Source organism: Anabrus simplex, chromosome 7 (assembly GCF_040414725.1).
Source record: "Anabrus simplex isolate iqAnaSimp1 chromosome 7, ASM4041472v1, whole genome shotgun sequence".
In the NCBI taxonomy this organism is placed as follows: Eukaryota; Metazoa; Arthropoda; class Insecta; order Orthoptera; family Tettigoniidae; genus Anabrus; species Anabrus simplex.
The window spans coordinates 174,989,081-175,003,199 of NC_090271.1; the positions used below are offsets into that span (position 1 = coordinate 174,989,081).

At 38.9% G+C, this 14,119-nt stretch overlaps 1 protein-coding gene across 2 annotated transcripts in view; it reads right to left on the bottom strand.

Moving 5' to 3' along the window:
* Nucleotides 1-14,119, bottom strand: part of l(2)34Fd (lethal (2) 34Fd) — a 169,564-nt gene that overhangs the window by 61,615 nt on the left and 93,830 nt on the right. For both annotated transcript variants that reach the window (XM_067151474.2, XM_067151473.2), the window contains 2 exons: nt 8,292-8,436; nt 1,640-1,800 (listed from right to left, as the gene is read on the bottom strand). In XM_067151474.2, coding sequence (XP_067007575.2) covers nt 1,640-1,800; nt 8,292-8,436 — 306 coding nt within the window. The remainder of the gene's footprint in view (nt 1-1,639; nt 1,801-8,291; nt 8,437-14,119) is intronic.

The window sequence follows — 14,119 nt, forward strand, 5'->3', positions numbered from 1 at the left end:
TCTCGAAACATTTCCTTCACCCTTCATTCAGAAAACCTCCAAGTTTTTATATTTGGTGTTCTTTTGCTGTGGACTTTAGGAAGCCTTCTCTTTGTGATATCTGCAACTAACAGCCTGTGGTCTCCATCCTGATTTTCACTAGGGATTACTTTGACATCACTTACAACCTTCCAGACTACTTGGTTGGTGAGTGATCCAAAGGCACGGCTCGAATATCAAGCAGAATGTTGCTGCTAGAAATAATATCGTATGGAAGATTAATGGAACAACTTGGGTGCACATTCAGATGTAGTGAAGACATCTGCTCTTGCGCTGTGCAATTCTGCAGCTGAGTACCCTTGCCCAGTATGGCATAAATCCTGCCATGCCAAAACCATGGATTTGGCACTCAACAAGACATGCCGAATTATCACTGGTTATCTGCGTCTTACACTGCTGGGAAAGTTCCACTGTCCTGCCGATACTGCACCTCCCAACATCCGTTGAGAAAAGCTGCCAGGAAAGAGAAGAACAAGGCAATGACATCTCAGGTCCATCCTCTGTTTGGTTATCAACCAGCTTGCCAACTTCTTAGATCAATAAGAAACTTCTTAAGATCTACTGGGGCACTTCCAGGTACATCGTGGCAAGCAAGAATTAAAGAGTGGCAGGTAAGAAGCCAGCATCTAAATGAATGGATGATACCAAATTAACATTTCCCTCCTGGTCAGATAGCGGACTGACTTGGAAGTCGCTCGACAGACTGTGTTCAGATGTCACGAGATGCAGGCCAAACCTGAAGAAGAGGGGCTTCAGGGTAGATTTCAATTTGTATGAATATGAAGATGAGCAGACCACAGCATAGTTATTGCAATGTGGTGCATGCCCAGCTCGTTGTACAGATGAAGACCTGTTCAAGCCAGCTTTTGGTCCTCTACAGTCTAATCCTCTAACCACACTGTATAGTTTGTGTGTTTTTTCTTCTTTCAAAGTATTGTATGTATATATGTATTATTATCTCTTAAATGTAATGTTTCTCACTTCTAACATGATAAATAAATACTAAATGGCAGAGAAAATCGAATCTGTATTGCACAATCTATGGCTGAGTATTTAATTGATTTTGCTGGCTATAACAAAACGTGTAACCGGATGTCTTTTACATGCCGACATTGTCTGGCATGGAGTGTTGAACAAACTGTTTTCCACCCTTCAAAAATCTGACTACTTCTGCTGGGTTTGAACCCATGATCTTGAAATCCAAAGGCAGCACCACCATCACAGGCATTTACTTGGTAGCGAGTATATCTGTATGAATGTAAATTTCATTGTAGTTAGTTGTGATGTTCAGAAATTATAAGGGGGAATTATTTTGACAGAGAAATTAAATATCTTAATACTAATTTATTATTGTGATGGTCATTTTAACTGTACATGTTTCTAACAATTACCCCTAGTGTGATAATGATAGTACTAGATTGAATGCAAGTGCCCTTATTAAAACAGCTCACAGTAATTTAATGATATCTGATATCAATCTAATCAAAATATCATCTTTGATAATGATTTGACTACTCAATGTACAAGCCATTAACAGAGTATTCATAAAAATCAAAGGCGCTTCCACCACTTAAAATGAACAGTCTTTTTAAGTTGTTACCTGAAGCTTAACACGATTTGATCTTTCCTCTTCAATCTTATCATGGATCTTCTTTTTTCTGTATTCTTCAAATGCAAATGGTTCTACAGCAGACTTTGCTTTCCTATAAAGCCGTATATCCATGAAATAACCATGCATATAAGCTCTGAGTAGATTTGTTCCTGAAATGTAGATTGAAAAACACTGTAATGTAAAGAAGAATTTCTCTTATTTACATATATAATAATAATAATAATAATAATAATAATAATAATAATAATAATAATAATAATAATAATAATAATAATAATAATAATAATAATAATAATAATAATTATATAATAATATTATTATATAATTATTATAATAATATAATATAATTTTTATTATTATTATTATTATTATTATTATTATTATTATTATTATTATTATTATTATTATTATTATTATTATTATAACAATAATAACAATAACAGTAATAATAACAACATTTAAAATATTTGAAAGGATGGTATAGTACGCTACAGGAAGCTACAAGAAAATAAGTACTTTTCATCAATGGATTTCCTTATCATTATTATCATTTCTCCATTCCAGAAAGCTATGCATGGGTATAATAGAGCCCCTTCCAGTTTGTTCGATCTAACCATATTTGCTTTTCCTGTTTTGTTTTTTTTTTGTTTTTTTTGTCATCCTGTATCTCTCTGGACTTAAGTCTCCCCAGATTTGTTTTTCAAAAATAATTCTAGGCCTTCCTCATAGTCTTTCACTGGGAACAATTTGATCGAAGTACATTCTTGTTTTCTTTTTTTATTATGGGCCACTCTCTTGATATGATCATACAATTTCAGTCTACCTAGTTTTAATGTGTCCAACAAACTCCTTCCCAATCCAAGCTGTTGGTGAAATTTCTCATTCTGTATATTTAGAGTTTGTGGTTTTTAGCATTTGTGATAAATGCAAAATGTGTTGAAACTTTGTCAGTGTATGCGCCTTCATCTTATATGACCCCTACGAATGGTTTTTAGCGATTTCGAATTAGCAACAAAATGCAAAATTGGTTCAAAATGCAAAATTATACAATTTATGTAAAATAGATGCAAAATACTCAGTTTTATGCAAAATATACCTTTTTAAAAACGATGCATTTTCTTAAAAATAAGATATAGGCTATGTTGTTATTTACTTCAGGGGAAAGAAATATTATGGTGGCTTAAATCTTTCAATGTGTGGAATATCTTTGAACAGTCAAAGAGAAGTGCAAACAACCAATCAAACAGTTTAATGCACATTCAAGCACACGCGTTCATCACTTTGTGTTGACCCTTGATCATAGTCTGTTATTCTTGACATAGGTGTTGAATACTAGTTCTGTTTCAAAGTAAGAAAGCGATTTATTGTCGGGAAGCCATGGGTAGAAGTGAAGTGACGATCAAACAGCACGCCCAGACTTACAAATCGGAACATTTTTATGTAAGTGATTCAGATATATTGACTTTCCAATCAAATTATGCCTATTTTCAACCAATTTTCTATAAAACGCTAAATTTGAGAAATATAGATGCTACAAAATGTTAAATTTGGAAATCAAGACGCTAAATCTCTGATTTTTAAATGCTATAAAGCATGAACTCTACGTATATTGTCTGTACTGGTTTTCTGTAAACACGATCGTAGGAAAATCATTTCAGTTTCTTAAAGTCTACTGGTATGTGGTGCTGCCATGGAGGCAGTCCATAGGTCACGACTGGTACTAGTTAAGATTTATATAATGAAACCCTGCAGGCCAGGGGAAAAGAACCATCCCACAGTAGGTGATGAACAGAGTGGTGCATATACTACATATATATATATATATATATATATATATATATATATATATATATATATATATATATATACTTTTCTTTGCTATTTGTTTTATGTCATACTGATAAAGACAGGTCTTATGCCAAAGATGGAACAGGAAAGGGAAGCGACCATAGCCTTAATTAAGGTACAATCACAGCATCTGCCCGGTGTGAAAATGAGAAACCAAGCTGTCAACAGTGAGATTCAAATCCACCATTCTCCAAATGCAAGTTAACATCTACACAACCCAGACTGCAAACGCAACTCGTTCGATAGGTAGATTATTGTGATGCTGCTTATATTCAATTGCCGATTTCATGATTGATGGTGGTGTTGGAAGACACATATCTGCCTAAGTACAGCCGAAACTGCCTTAACGAACATCCTTATCTGGCGGCCATCTCTCTATTCAGACATTTTTCCTCGGAACCGCATTACTTCATACAAGACATGTTAAATTAGCCTCATTATGCGGAGATTTTTAAGTCTGCACAGCGGACATTGCAATCAGTCCTGTCCACTTGTCTTAAGCGGACACTTTACACATTGCCGGACATATTTTTACACTGGACTATGTCATCCTTTCTTTTAAAACCATTCTGTAAATGTAGAGAAATCCCATTTGAATGTTTGTATTATTTTGAGTTCAAGGAGAGAATGAAATGCAGGCTACATAGGAATGCTATAGTAGCTGTAAAGTTAATTCTTCTGCACATTTCTCTTTCCAAACCTTTTGTAATGGCCGTCATGTTTTCTAACTACTGGTGTATATTCTGAGAATTCTAATTGCCTAGGAATGCTGCCAGTGATTGTTTACTCCCAAGTTACCTAAGGATTTTCTACCCATCTTGCATAATTCTATTCATAACTCATATTGTCGCTGATAAGGTCAAGATCAAGTAGTCAATTTGACAAGGAAAAGACTTACAGTACACGTGCTAATTAGTGAGACAGAAATACCATAGCATTTCAGCTGTCCAGTAAACATGAGTAACAAGGGACAAGTGTGTTTAGATTTTGAGACAAGAAGAATGTGATTATACAAATTGTCAAAAGGACTTCCAGTGAGAAAGCTTGCCAAAAAATTTAAATGCAGAAAAACTCAAATAAATACTATTGTGAAGAATTGAAATGAAAATTTAAATGAGTGGGAGGAAAATTAGGAATCGAGGTGTGAAAAGAAAGCAGAAGTCAGTTCTTGTGGAAGTGAACATTGCAGTATATAAGTGGTTCAAGTGTGCTCGAGCGAAGAAACTGTGTGTGAGTGGGCCAATGTTACAAAAAAAGGCGTGAGAAATCACAAATAATACTGAATGTTGAGAATTTTGTAGCTAGCAATGGGTGGCTAGATTGTTTTAGAAAATGTCATAATGTTACTTTCAAAACAGTCTGTGGAGAATTGATGGCGATGAACACTTTTGCCACCAACAAAACGCACTTAAACTATTGCATAGGAAACACCTTGATTGGCGTGGCATCCTACCTTCACTAACTGTTGAATGCACACACACATTTCCATTCCCTCCTCCCTCCCTCCACCTGCTTTGCTGCATTAAACGGATACATAAACTTGATGAGATTCTCTTCAATATGGTGTGGGTTGCACTGTTGTGTTGTGCACGGTTTAGAAGTTAAACAGCTCTGAAACCGCACCATGACTTTGCAGAACCATGGTTCCATGCTAATCCACTCCAATGTAATCGTGCTGTTCCTCTATAGTCGTACCTGAACAACTTTACCTCCCAAGGTGCTTTCTTGTTCTCTTCACAAGTTGTACAAGTAGGAGATTTGCCTCCAACTCTAGCCTGGCTAAGGAGATGATCTTCAGGCACAAATCAGAGATGTGGTCGTCCTCTTTCATTCAATAAATAGAGAAAATACAGACTCCAAATGCCTTTTTGGAAGTGTCATTGAATCCAAATAAATAAAAAGATTTTGTGCTATTGAAAGCATTCATGTTTCTCATAATTTTCACCTCGTTTAGTGGTTCTAATGATCCATACTAATCATTCCAAATCTGGAGGCACTCTGGAGACTGAGTTTTATCTCATTCTAGTCTGTCCACAATCCACAAACATTTCATTAACAATTTTCCTTTGATTAGCACTAGACCGATGAGCCTCACAGAGCATTTTTGGACGTGATTTTTCTTTTTGATTTTGGTGTCTGCTTCGGCAACTCAATCTGAAGCTGCAAACAGTCTCAAGTTAAATCCCACAACAGCCCAAAGGCCTCGCTAGCATCTTGCTTGTTCAGAACTAACCGAGTTAACTTGTCACTCTTTCTCCAAAACTCACAGAATCTGCTTGTTGTTGAACCTCCATTTGTGCAACTGTAAGTCTCCATTCATTAGTACACTCTGTAGCCTGGTTCGTGAGCAAATCACACCTTTCAATGCGTTTACTACACTCAGGCAGTAGTTCATTTAAAAATCATCACGGATAGCCCTGGTAGCTTTTTAAAAAAAATGTTATTTGTTTGGGGCATCGACTGGCACCATATTGTATGAACCTGCGTGTAATTGGAATGGCAGTAGTGTGGAGTGTTGTGTGTGAGGAAAGGAAGATTAAGGACGTCACAAACACCCAGTCCCCAGGCAAGGGATATTAATCATTACAATTTAAAAACCCTGACCCGGCCGGGAATCGAACCCGGGGCCGCCGGGTGACAGGCGTACGCGTTGCCCCCTACACCATGGGGCCGGACAGTAGCTACTGGAAAACTGTTCTCATAGAGGTTAGTTAATATGATGAAGCAACTCATAGCATGATATGGTGCTGATGCTGTCCTATATGTTACCATGTTAACCTGATATTTCCTTACAGATACTCGATCTTCGAAACCACCTGAATTAAGCCTGTTAATTACTGCAACTTAAGAGAACAAGGTTTATTCTTCCCACTGATAACATATGTTACCTTATGATCCATGCACCTCAAGCTGGACTATTCTCTTGTTTATCAAGACTCAACAACTGGGATAAATTCTCAAAAATTTTATATTTTACGGTCAGACGCACCTCATCATTTCAACTGGTTATAATCTAACAGTGACTTTATAGGTGCTGTCATGTGTTTTAGATGGTCATACACACCATACCCTCATCATTTTAACGTTACATTTAAAATTTGCCTTAGTAGGTGCATTCAAGTGTTGTATATAGATACACCTCAAGCTGGACTATTTTCTCGTGTATCATACCCTAACAATTGTGTTACCTTCTCTGATTTGCTTTCATTGTTTTAACTTGTTACAATTTAACTTTTAACATTAATCCTTGTATTTGCTGTCATGTGTTTTATATTTTAACTAGTCATAGTTTAACATTTGTAGTTCTATCATATGTTAAATATTGCTATTTGATAAGTTGTATTTTGCTCAATTGATTTGTTGGCTGATGATGACACGCAATGAGCGTCGAAACTAGTACCAATATTCTTTAAACGTTATGTGATATATATTCACAGCAATAAACATTCATGGTATTGAAAAGGTGGACCTTCAACATTTTCATTTTACTGTAATCCCAGTTCAATACAGAACAAAATGAAGTTTTTAACCTACATTCCATATCAAAACTCTCTTAACTCAGTACACTATCATAATTTATACCATCGCTTTCACTCGACAAATCACGAAACCCATCATCTAATTCACATAAATAATCAATCATCATCACCACTTTGTTCATCTATCAGCCTCCTTATATCATTCTCATCCATGATTACACAATATTATTCTCGAAAATCACAAATATATCTCAAGAAATACGCATACACTGACTAACAGGGAGCAGCAACTACGGAATGTAAACACAGCTGTTGTTATGATCACACTGCCAACACACGTTCGTCATTACACAGCTGTTGTTATGATCACACTGCCAACACACGTTCGTCATTTTTTATGAATATTTCCATGGAATACGTAAGGTGCGCTCTTTTGACAACAGGAAATTCTTCCTTAAACTCTATGGAGTTCATATATTAGCCGGTAGATGGTAGTTGCATTATAAAACGAGTATGAACGAAGCAAAGTTAGTGTAGAGTTGAACTAGATGTTGGACTCAGTGCAACGCATGGAAATGTCGAGTCAGCCTCATTGGACCTATAAGAGTTAAGCAAAAAAGAAGAGGAAACATTGTCTGAAGGGCTACTGATGTGTGCAAAGTGGGGTTTGGCTCTAAGAGATTTTGATATCTGAAATGTGGTTCAGAGCTATCTCAACAGGATAAGAAGAATAGAGAAACACTTTCCTGATAACAGGCCAAGAAAGGACCGGCTTTGTGAGTTTCTAGGAAGAAACAAGGTATTAAGTGTGTGGTTTGATGAAAAAATAAGAAGCATCTGTCACATATACTTGATTAGGCAAGTATTTCTCCCAGTACGAGTAGTCACCTGATGGGGGCCCAGCAACTAATGTAATTGATTACGAGACTAATTAAAAAACTCAATTATTACTGATTGGATTCAACTACACTTGAGACTTAAAACAAGTTCAGTGAAATATAAATAAGTGAATGCTATCACCCACATATTGCAGGTGGTTCTGATCAATTTACTGTTACTTAAAACAAGCACTGTTGAAAAACAAAGAAGAGGGCTATCATTAAGTATGAAGTAGGTATTGTATATTCCAAATATCGAAAGCATAACAAGCATAACAAGACTGAAAGCTTTGCAGTAAAACCATGAGATGTCTCAGTGGTCAAATGGCATTTCAATGTTGCTAGCTTTGCATACAAAGCTGACTGAAACCTACCATACAAACCATGTGTGTTTAGTACTTATTATTATACATAGTAAGGAAATGATATAATTACCTATTAGGTGATCAAGTCCAAGGTCTTCCAACTCCCTGGCAGTTACGAATTTGTAGTCATCGTACACAGTTTCAGTTTTACTCTCCTCTAGTTCTTCTGTTAGAGTGTCTAGGAAGCCACACCATTTTGGTGCAGGGCCCATGCTCTAAATTGAAATAATGAAAGTTTTAGAACAGATTTATGTGACTTTCAAAGACAATAATACTGTAAACTTTAGTCAAAATACAACAGAGTCAACAAAGGAATACACAAAAAATCTGTATATTTTTACATTCAATAGTTTAATATTATTCACGAGTTCTAAGGTCTAAAACGTTAACAAACTACAAAATATGAATACTAACGTAGTGATACACAACCCCAGTACTACAAAAGCCCACAATCTCCACACAGGCCATTAAGGCTCTCGGAGGCATGGAAGGTAGTAAACGATTGCACCATTTATAACCTTGGCACTAAATGGGATAGAGTGGTTCAATAAATAAAGAAATAAATCAATAGTGAGACGTTAAACCAGTAGGCTAAACAAAGCTTAAGATCTCATGCACAATCGTCTTTGAGGGACAATAACAGCAGGTCCTAATGCAACACCAAGTCTAAAGGTGTATCCACTGCCTTGTATCCTGAGCTAAACCTCTCTTGCTAGTCTAGTTTCACCTAGAGCAGCAATGTGAATGCCAGCCCCGTGGTGAAGGGGTAGTGTGCCTGCCTCTTACCCAGAGGCCCTGTGTTCGATTCCTGGCCAGGTCAGGGATTTTTACCTAGATCTGAGGGCTGGTTTGAGGTCCACTCAGCCTATGTGATTACAATTGAGGAGCTATCTGACGGTGAGATAGCGGCCCCGGTCTAGAAAGCCAAGAATAACGGCCGAGAGGACTCGTCGTGCTGACCACACAACACCTCATAATCTGCACGCTTTCAGGCTGAGCAGCAGTTGCTTGGTAGGCCAAGGCCCTTCAAGGGCTGTAGTGAGTGAATAAATAAATAAATAAATAAATAAATAAATAAATAAATAAATAAATAAATAATGGAACGTTAAACCAGTAGGCAAAAAAAAAACCTAAATATCATGGGTAAATATTTAAACCTGTGATGCTCTTAGCCTGTGAGAAGTTTATAGGATGTGTGAAGGGGAACAATCAGAACTGATTCGAAGAAAACAAAAGAGAAATACAAGAACGATAGACTGAGAATTATATAATACCAATATAAATGGTCCGTTATTGGACATCATAAATTTATAGCTAGCTCATTCTTGGTTGCCAGCGTTTCGCCCTCATGTGCTAGGGTGGGCTCATCAGTTGGTACCTAGCACACTTACCAATACGCTGGCTAGTGCATACCGTGGAGGCCACTACGTAGGCTAACTGGAGCCACCGGCAGTGCCAATGCACTAAGAGACTTTGTCTCATTACTAAAAATTGATGCCTGCTTGGCCATCAGATGATATAGATGTTGATTCCCATAGGGAATCTGAAATATTTGTCCTGAATGAGCAAATTTATAATACCAATATAAATGGTCCGTTATTGGACATTATAAATTTTCCAGCTAGCTCATTCTTGGTTGCCAGCGTTTCGCCCTCATGTGCTAGGGTGGGCTCATCAGTTGGTACCTAGCACACTTACCAATACGCTGGCTAGTGCATACCGTGGAGGCCACTACGTAGGCTAACTGGAGCCACCGGCAGTGCCAATGCACTAAGAGACTTTGTCTCATTACTAAAAATTGATGCCTGCTTGGCCATCAGATGATATAGATGTTGATTCCCATAGGGAATCTGAAATATTTGTCCTGAATGAGCAAATTTATAATACCAATATAAATGGTCCGTTATTGGACATTATAAATTTTCCAGCTAGCTCATTCTTGGTTGCCAGCGTTTCGCCCTCATGTGCTAGGGTGGGCTCATCAGTTGGTACCTAGCACACTTACCAATACGCTGGCTAGTGCATACCGTGGAGGCCACTACGTAGGCTAACTGGAGCCACCGGCAGTGCCAATGCACTAAGAGACTTTGTCTCATTACTAAAAATTGATGCCTGCTTGGCCATCAGATGATATAGATGTTGATTCCCATAGGGAATCTGAAATATTTGTCCTGAATGAGCAAATTTATAATACCAATATAAATGGTCCGTTATTGGACATTATAAATTTTCCAGCTAGCTCATTCTTGGTTGCCAGCGTTTCGCCCTCATGTGCTAGGGTGGGCTCATCAGTTGGTACCTAGCACACTTACCAATACGCTGGCTAGTGCATACCGTGGAGGCCACTACGTAGGCTAACTGGAGCCACCGGCAGTGCCAATGCACTAAGAGACTTTGTCTCATTACTAAAAATTGATGCCTGCTTGGCCATCAGATGATATAGATGTTGATTCCCATAGGGAATCTGAAATATTTGTCCTGAATGAGCAAATTTATAATACCAATATAAATGGTCCGTTATTGGACATTATAAATTTTCCAGCTAGCTCATTCTTGGTTGCCAGCGTTTCGCCCTCATGTGCTAGGGTGGGCTCATCAGTTGGTACCTAGCACACTTACCAATACGCTGGCTAGTGCATACCGTGGAGGCCACTACGTAGGCTAACTGGAGCCACCGGCAGTGCCAATGCACTAAGAGACTTTGTCTCATTACTAAAAATTGATGCCTGCTTGGCCATCAGATGATATAGATGTTGATTCCCATAGGGAATCTGAAATATTTGTCCTGAATGAGCAAATTTATAATACCAATATAAATGGTCCGTTATTGGACATTATAAATTTTCCAGCTAGCTCATTCTTGGTTGCCAGCGTTTCGCCCTCATGTGCTAGGGTGGGCTCATCAGTTGGTACCTAGCACACTTACCAATACGCTGGCTAGTGCATACCGTGGAGGCCACTACGTAGGCTAACTGGAGCCACCGGCAGTGCCAATGCACTAAGAGACTTTGTCTCATTACTAAAAATTGATGCCTGCTTGGCCATCAGATGATATAGATGTTGATTCCCATAGGGAATCTGAAATATTTGTCCTGAATGAGCAAATTTATAATACCAATATAAATGGTCCGTTATTGGACATTATAAATTTTCCAGCTAGCTCATTCTTGGTTGCCAGCGTTTCGCCCTCATGTGCTAGGGTGGGCTCATCAGTTGGTACCTAGCACACTTACCAATACGCTGGCTAGTGCATACCGTGGAGGCCACTACGTAGGCTAACTGGAGCCACCGGCAGTGCCAATGCACTAAGAGACTTTGTCTCATTACTAAAAATTGATGCCTGCTTGGCCATCAGATGATATAGATGTTGATTCCCATAGGGAATCTGAAATATTTGTCCTGAATGAGCAAATTTATAATACCAATATAAATGGTCCGTTATTGGACATTATAAATTTTCCAGCTAGCTCATTCTTGGTTGCCAGCGTTTCGCCCTCATGTGCTAGGGTGGGCTCATCAGTTGGTACCTAGCACACTTACCAATACGCTGGCTAGTGCATACCGTGGAGGCCACTACGTAGGCTAACTGGAGCCACCGGCAGTGCCAATGCACTAAGAGACTTTGTCTCATTACTAAAAATTGATGCCTGCTTGGCCATCAGATGATATAGATGTTGATTCCCATAGGGAATCTGAAATATTTGTCCTGAATGAGCAAATTTATAATACCAATATAAATGGTCCGTTATTGGACATTATAAATTTTCCAGCTAGCTCATTCTTGGTTGCCAGCGTTTCGCCCTCATGTGCTAGGGTGGGCTCATCAGTTGGTACCTAGCACACTTACCAATACGCTGGCTAGTGCATACCGTGGAGGCCACTACGTAGGCTAACTGGAGCCACCGGCAGTGCCAATGCACTAAGAGACTTTGTCTCATTACTAAAAATTGATGCCTGCTTGGCCATCAGATGATATAGATGTTGATTCCCATAGGGAATCTGAAATATTTGTCCTGAATGAGCAAATTTATAATACCAATATAAATGGTCCGTTATTGGACATTATAAATTTTCCAGCTAGCTCATTCTTGGTTGCCAGCGTTTCGCCCTCATGTGCTAGGGTGGGCTCATCAGTTGGTACCTAGCACACTTACCAATACGCTGGCTAGTGCATACCGTGGAGGCCACTACGTAGGCTAACTGGAGCCACCGGCAGTGCCAATGCACTAAGAGACTTTGTCTCATTACTAAAAATTGATGCCTGCTTGGCCATCAGATGATATAGATGTTGATTCCCATAGGGAATCTGAAATATTTGTCCTGAATGAGCAAATTTATAATACCAATATAAATGGTCCGTTATTGGACATTATAAATTTTCCAGCTAGCTCATTCTTGGTTGCCAGCGTTTCGCCCTCATGTGCTAGGGTGGGCTCATCAGTTGGTACCTAGCACACTTACCAATACGCTGGCTAGTGCATACCGTGGAGGCCACTACGTAGGCTAACTGGAGCCACCGGCAGTGCCAATGCACTAAGAGACTTTGTCTCATTACTAAAAATTGATGCCTGCTTGGCCATCAGATGATATAGATGTTGATTCCCATAGGGAATCTGAAATATTTGTCCTGAATGAGCAAATTTATAATACCAATATAAATGGTCCGTTATTGGACATTATAAATTTTCCAGCTAGCTCATTCTTGGTTGCCAGCGTTTCGCCCTCATGTGCTAGGGTGGGCTCATCAGTTGGTACCTAGCACACTTACCACTTGTGCTAGGTACCAACTGATGAGCCCACCCTAGCACATGAGGGCGAAACGCTGGCAACCAAGAATGAGCTAGCTGGAAAATTTATAATGTCCAATAACGGACCATTTATATTGGTATTATAAATTTGCTCATTCAGGACAAATATTTCAGATTCCCTATGGGAATCAACATCTATATCATCTGATGGCCAAGCAGGCATCAATTTTTAGTAATGAGACAAAGTCTCTTAGTGCATTGGCACTGCCGGTGGCTCCAGTTAGCCTACGTAGTGGCCTCCACGGTATGCACTAGCCAGCGTATTGGTAAGTGTGCTAGGTACCAACTGATGAGCCCACCCTAGCACATGAGGGCGAAACGCTGGCAACCAAGAATGAGCTAGCTGGAAAATTTATAATGTCCAATAACGGACCATTTATATTGGTATTATAAATTTGCTCATTCAGGACAAATATTTCAGATTCCCTATGGGAATCAACATCTATATCATCTGATGGCCAAGCAGGCATCAATTTTTAGTAATGAGACAAAGTCTCTTAGTGCATTGGCACTGCCGGTGGCTCCAGTTAGCCTACGTAGTGGCCTCCACGGTATGCACTAGCCAGCGTATTGGTAAGTGTGCTAGGTACCAACTGATGAGCCCACCCTAGCACATGAGGGCGAAACGCTGGCAACCAAGAATGAGCTAGCTGGAAAATTTATAATGTCCAATAACGGACCATTTATATTGGTATTATAAATTTGCTCATTCAGGACAAATATTTCAGATTCCCTATGGGAATCAACATCTATATCATCTGATGGCCAAGCAGGCATCAATTTTTAGTAATGAGACAAAGTCTCTTAGTGCATTGGCACTGCCGGTGGCTCCAGTTAGCCTACGTAGTGGCCTCCACGGTATGCACTAGCCAGCGTATTGGTAAGTGTGCTAGGTACCAACTGATGAGCCCACCCTAGCACATGAGGGCGAAACGCTGGCAACCAAGAATGAGCTAGCTGGAAAATTTATAATGTCCAATAACGGACCATTTATATTGGTATTATAAATTTGCTCATTCAGGACAAATATTTCAGATTCCCTATGGGAATCAACATCTATATCATCTGATGGCCAAGCAGGCATCAATTT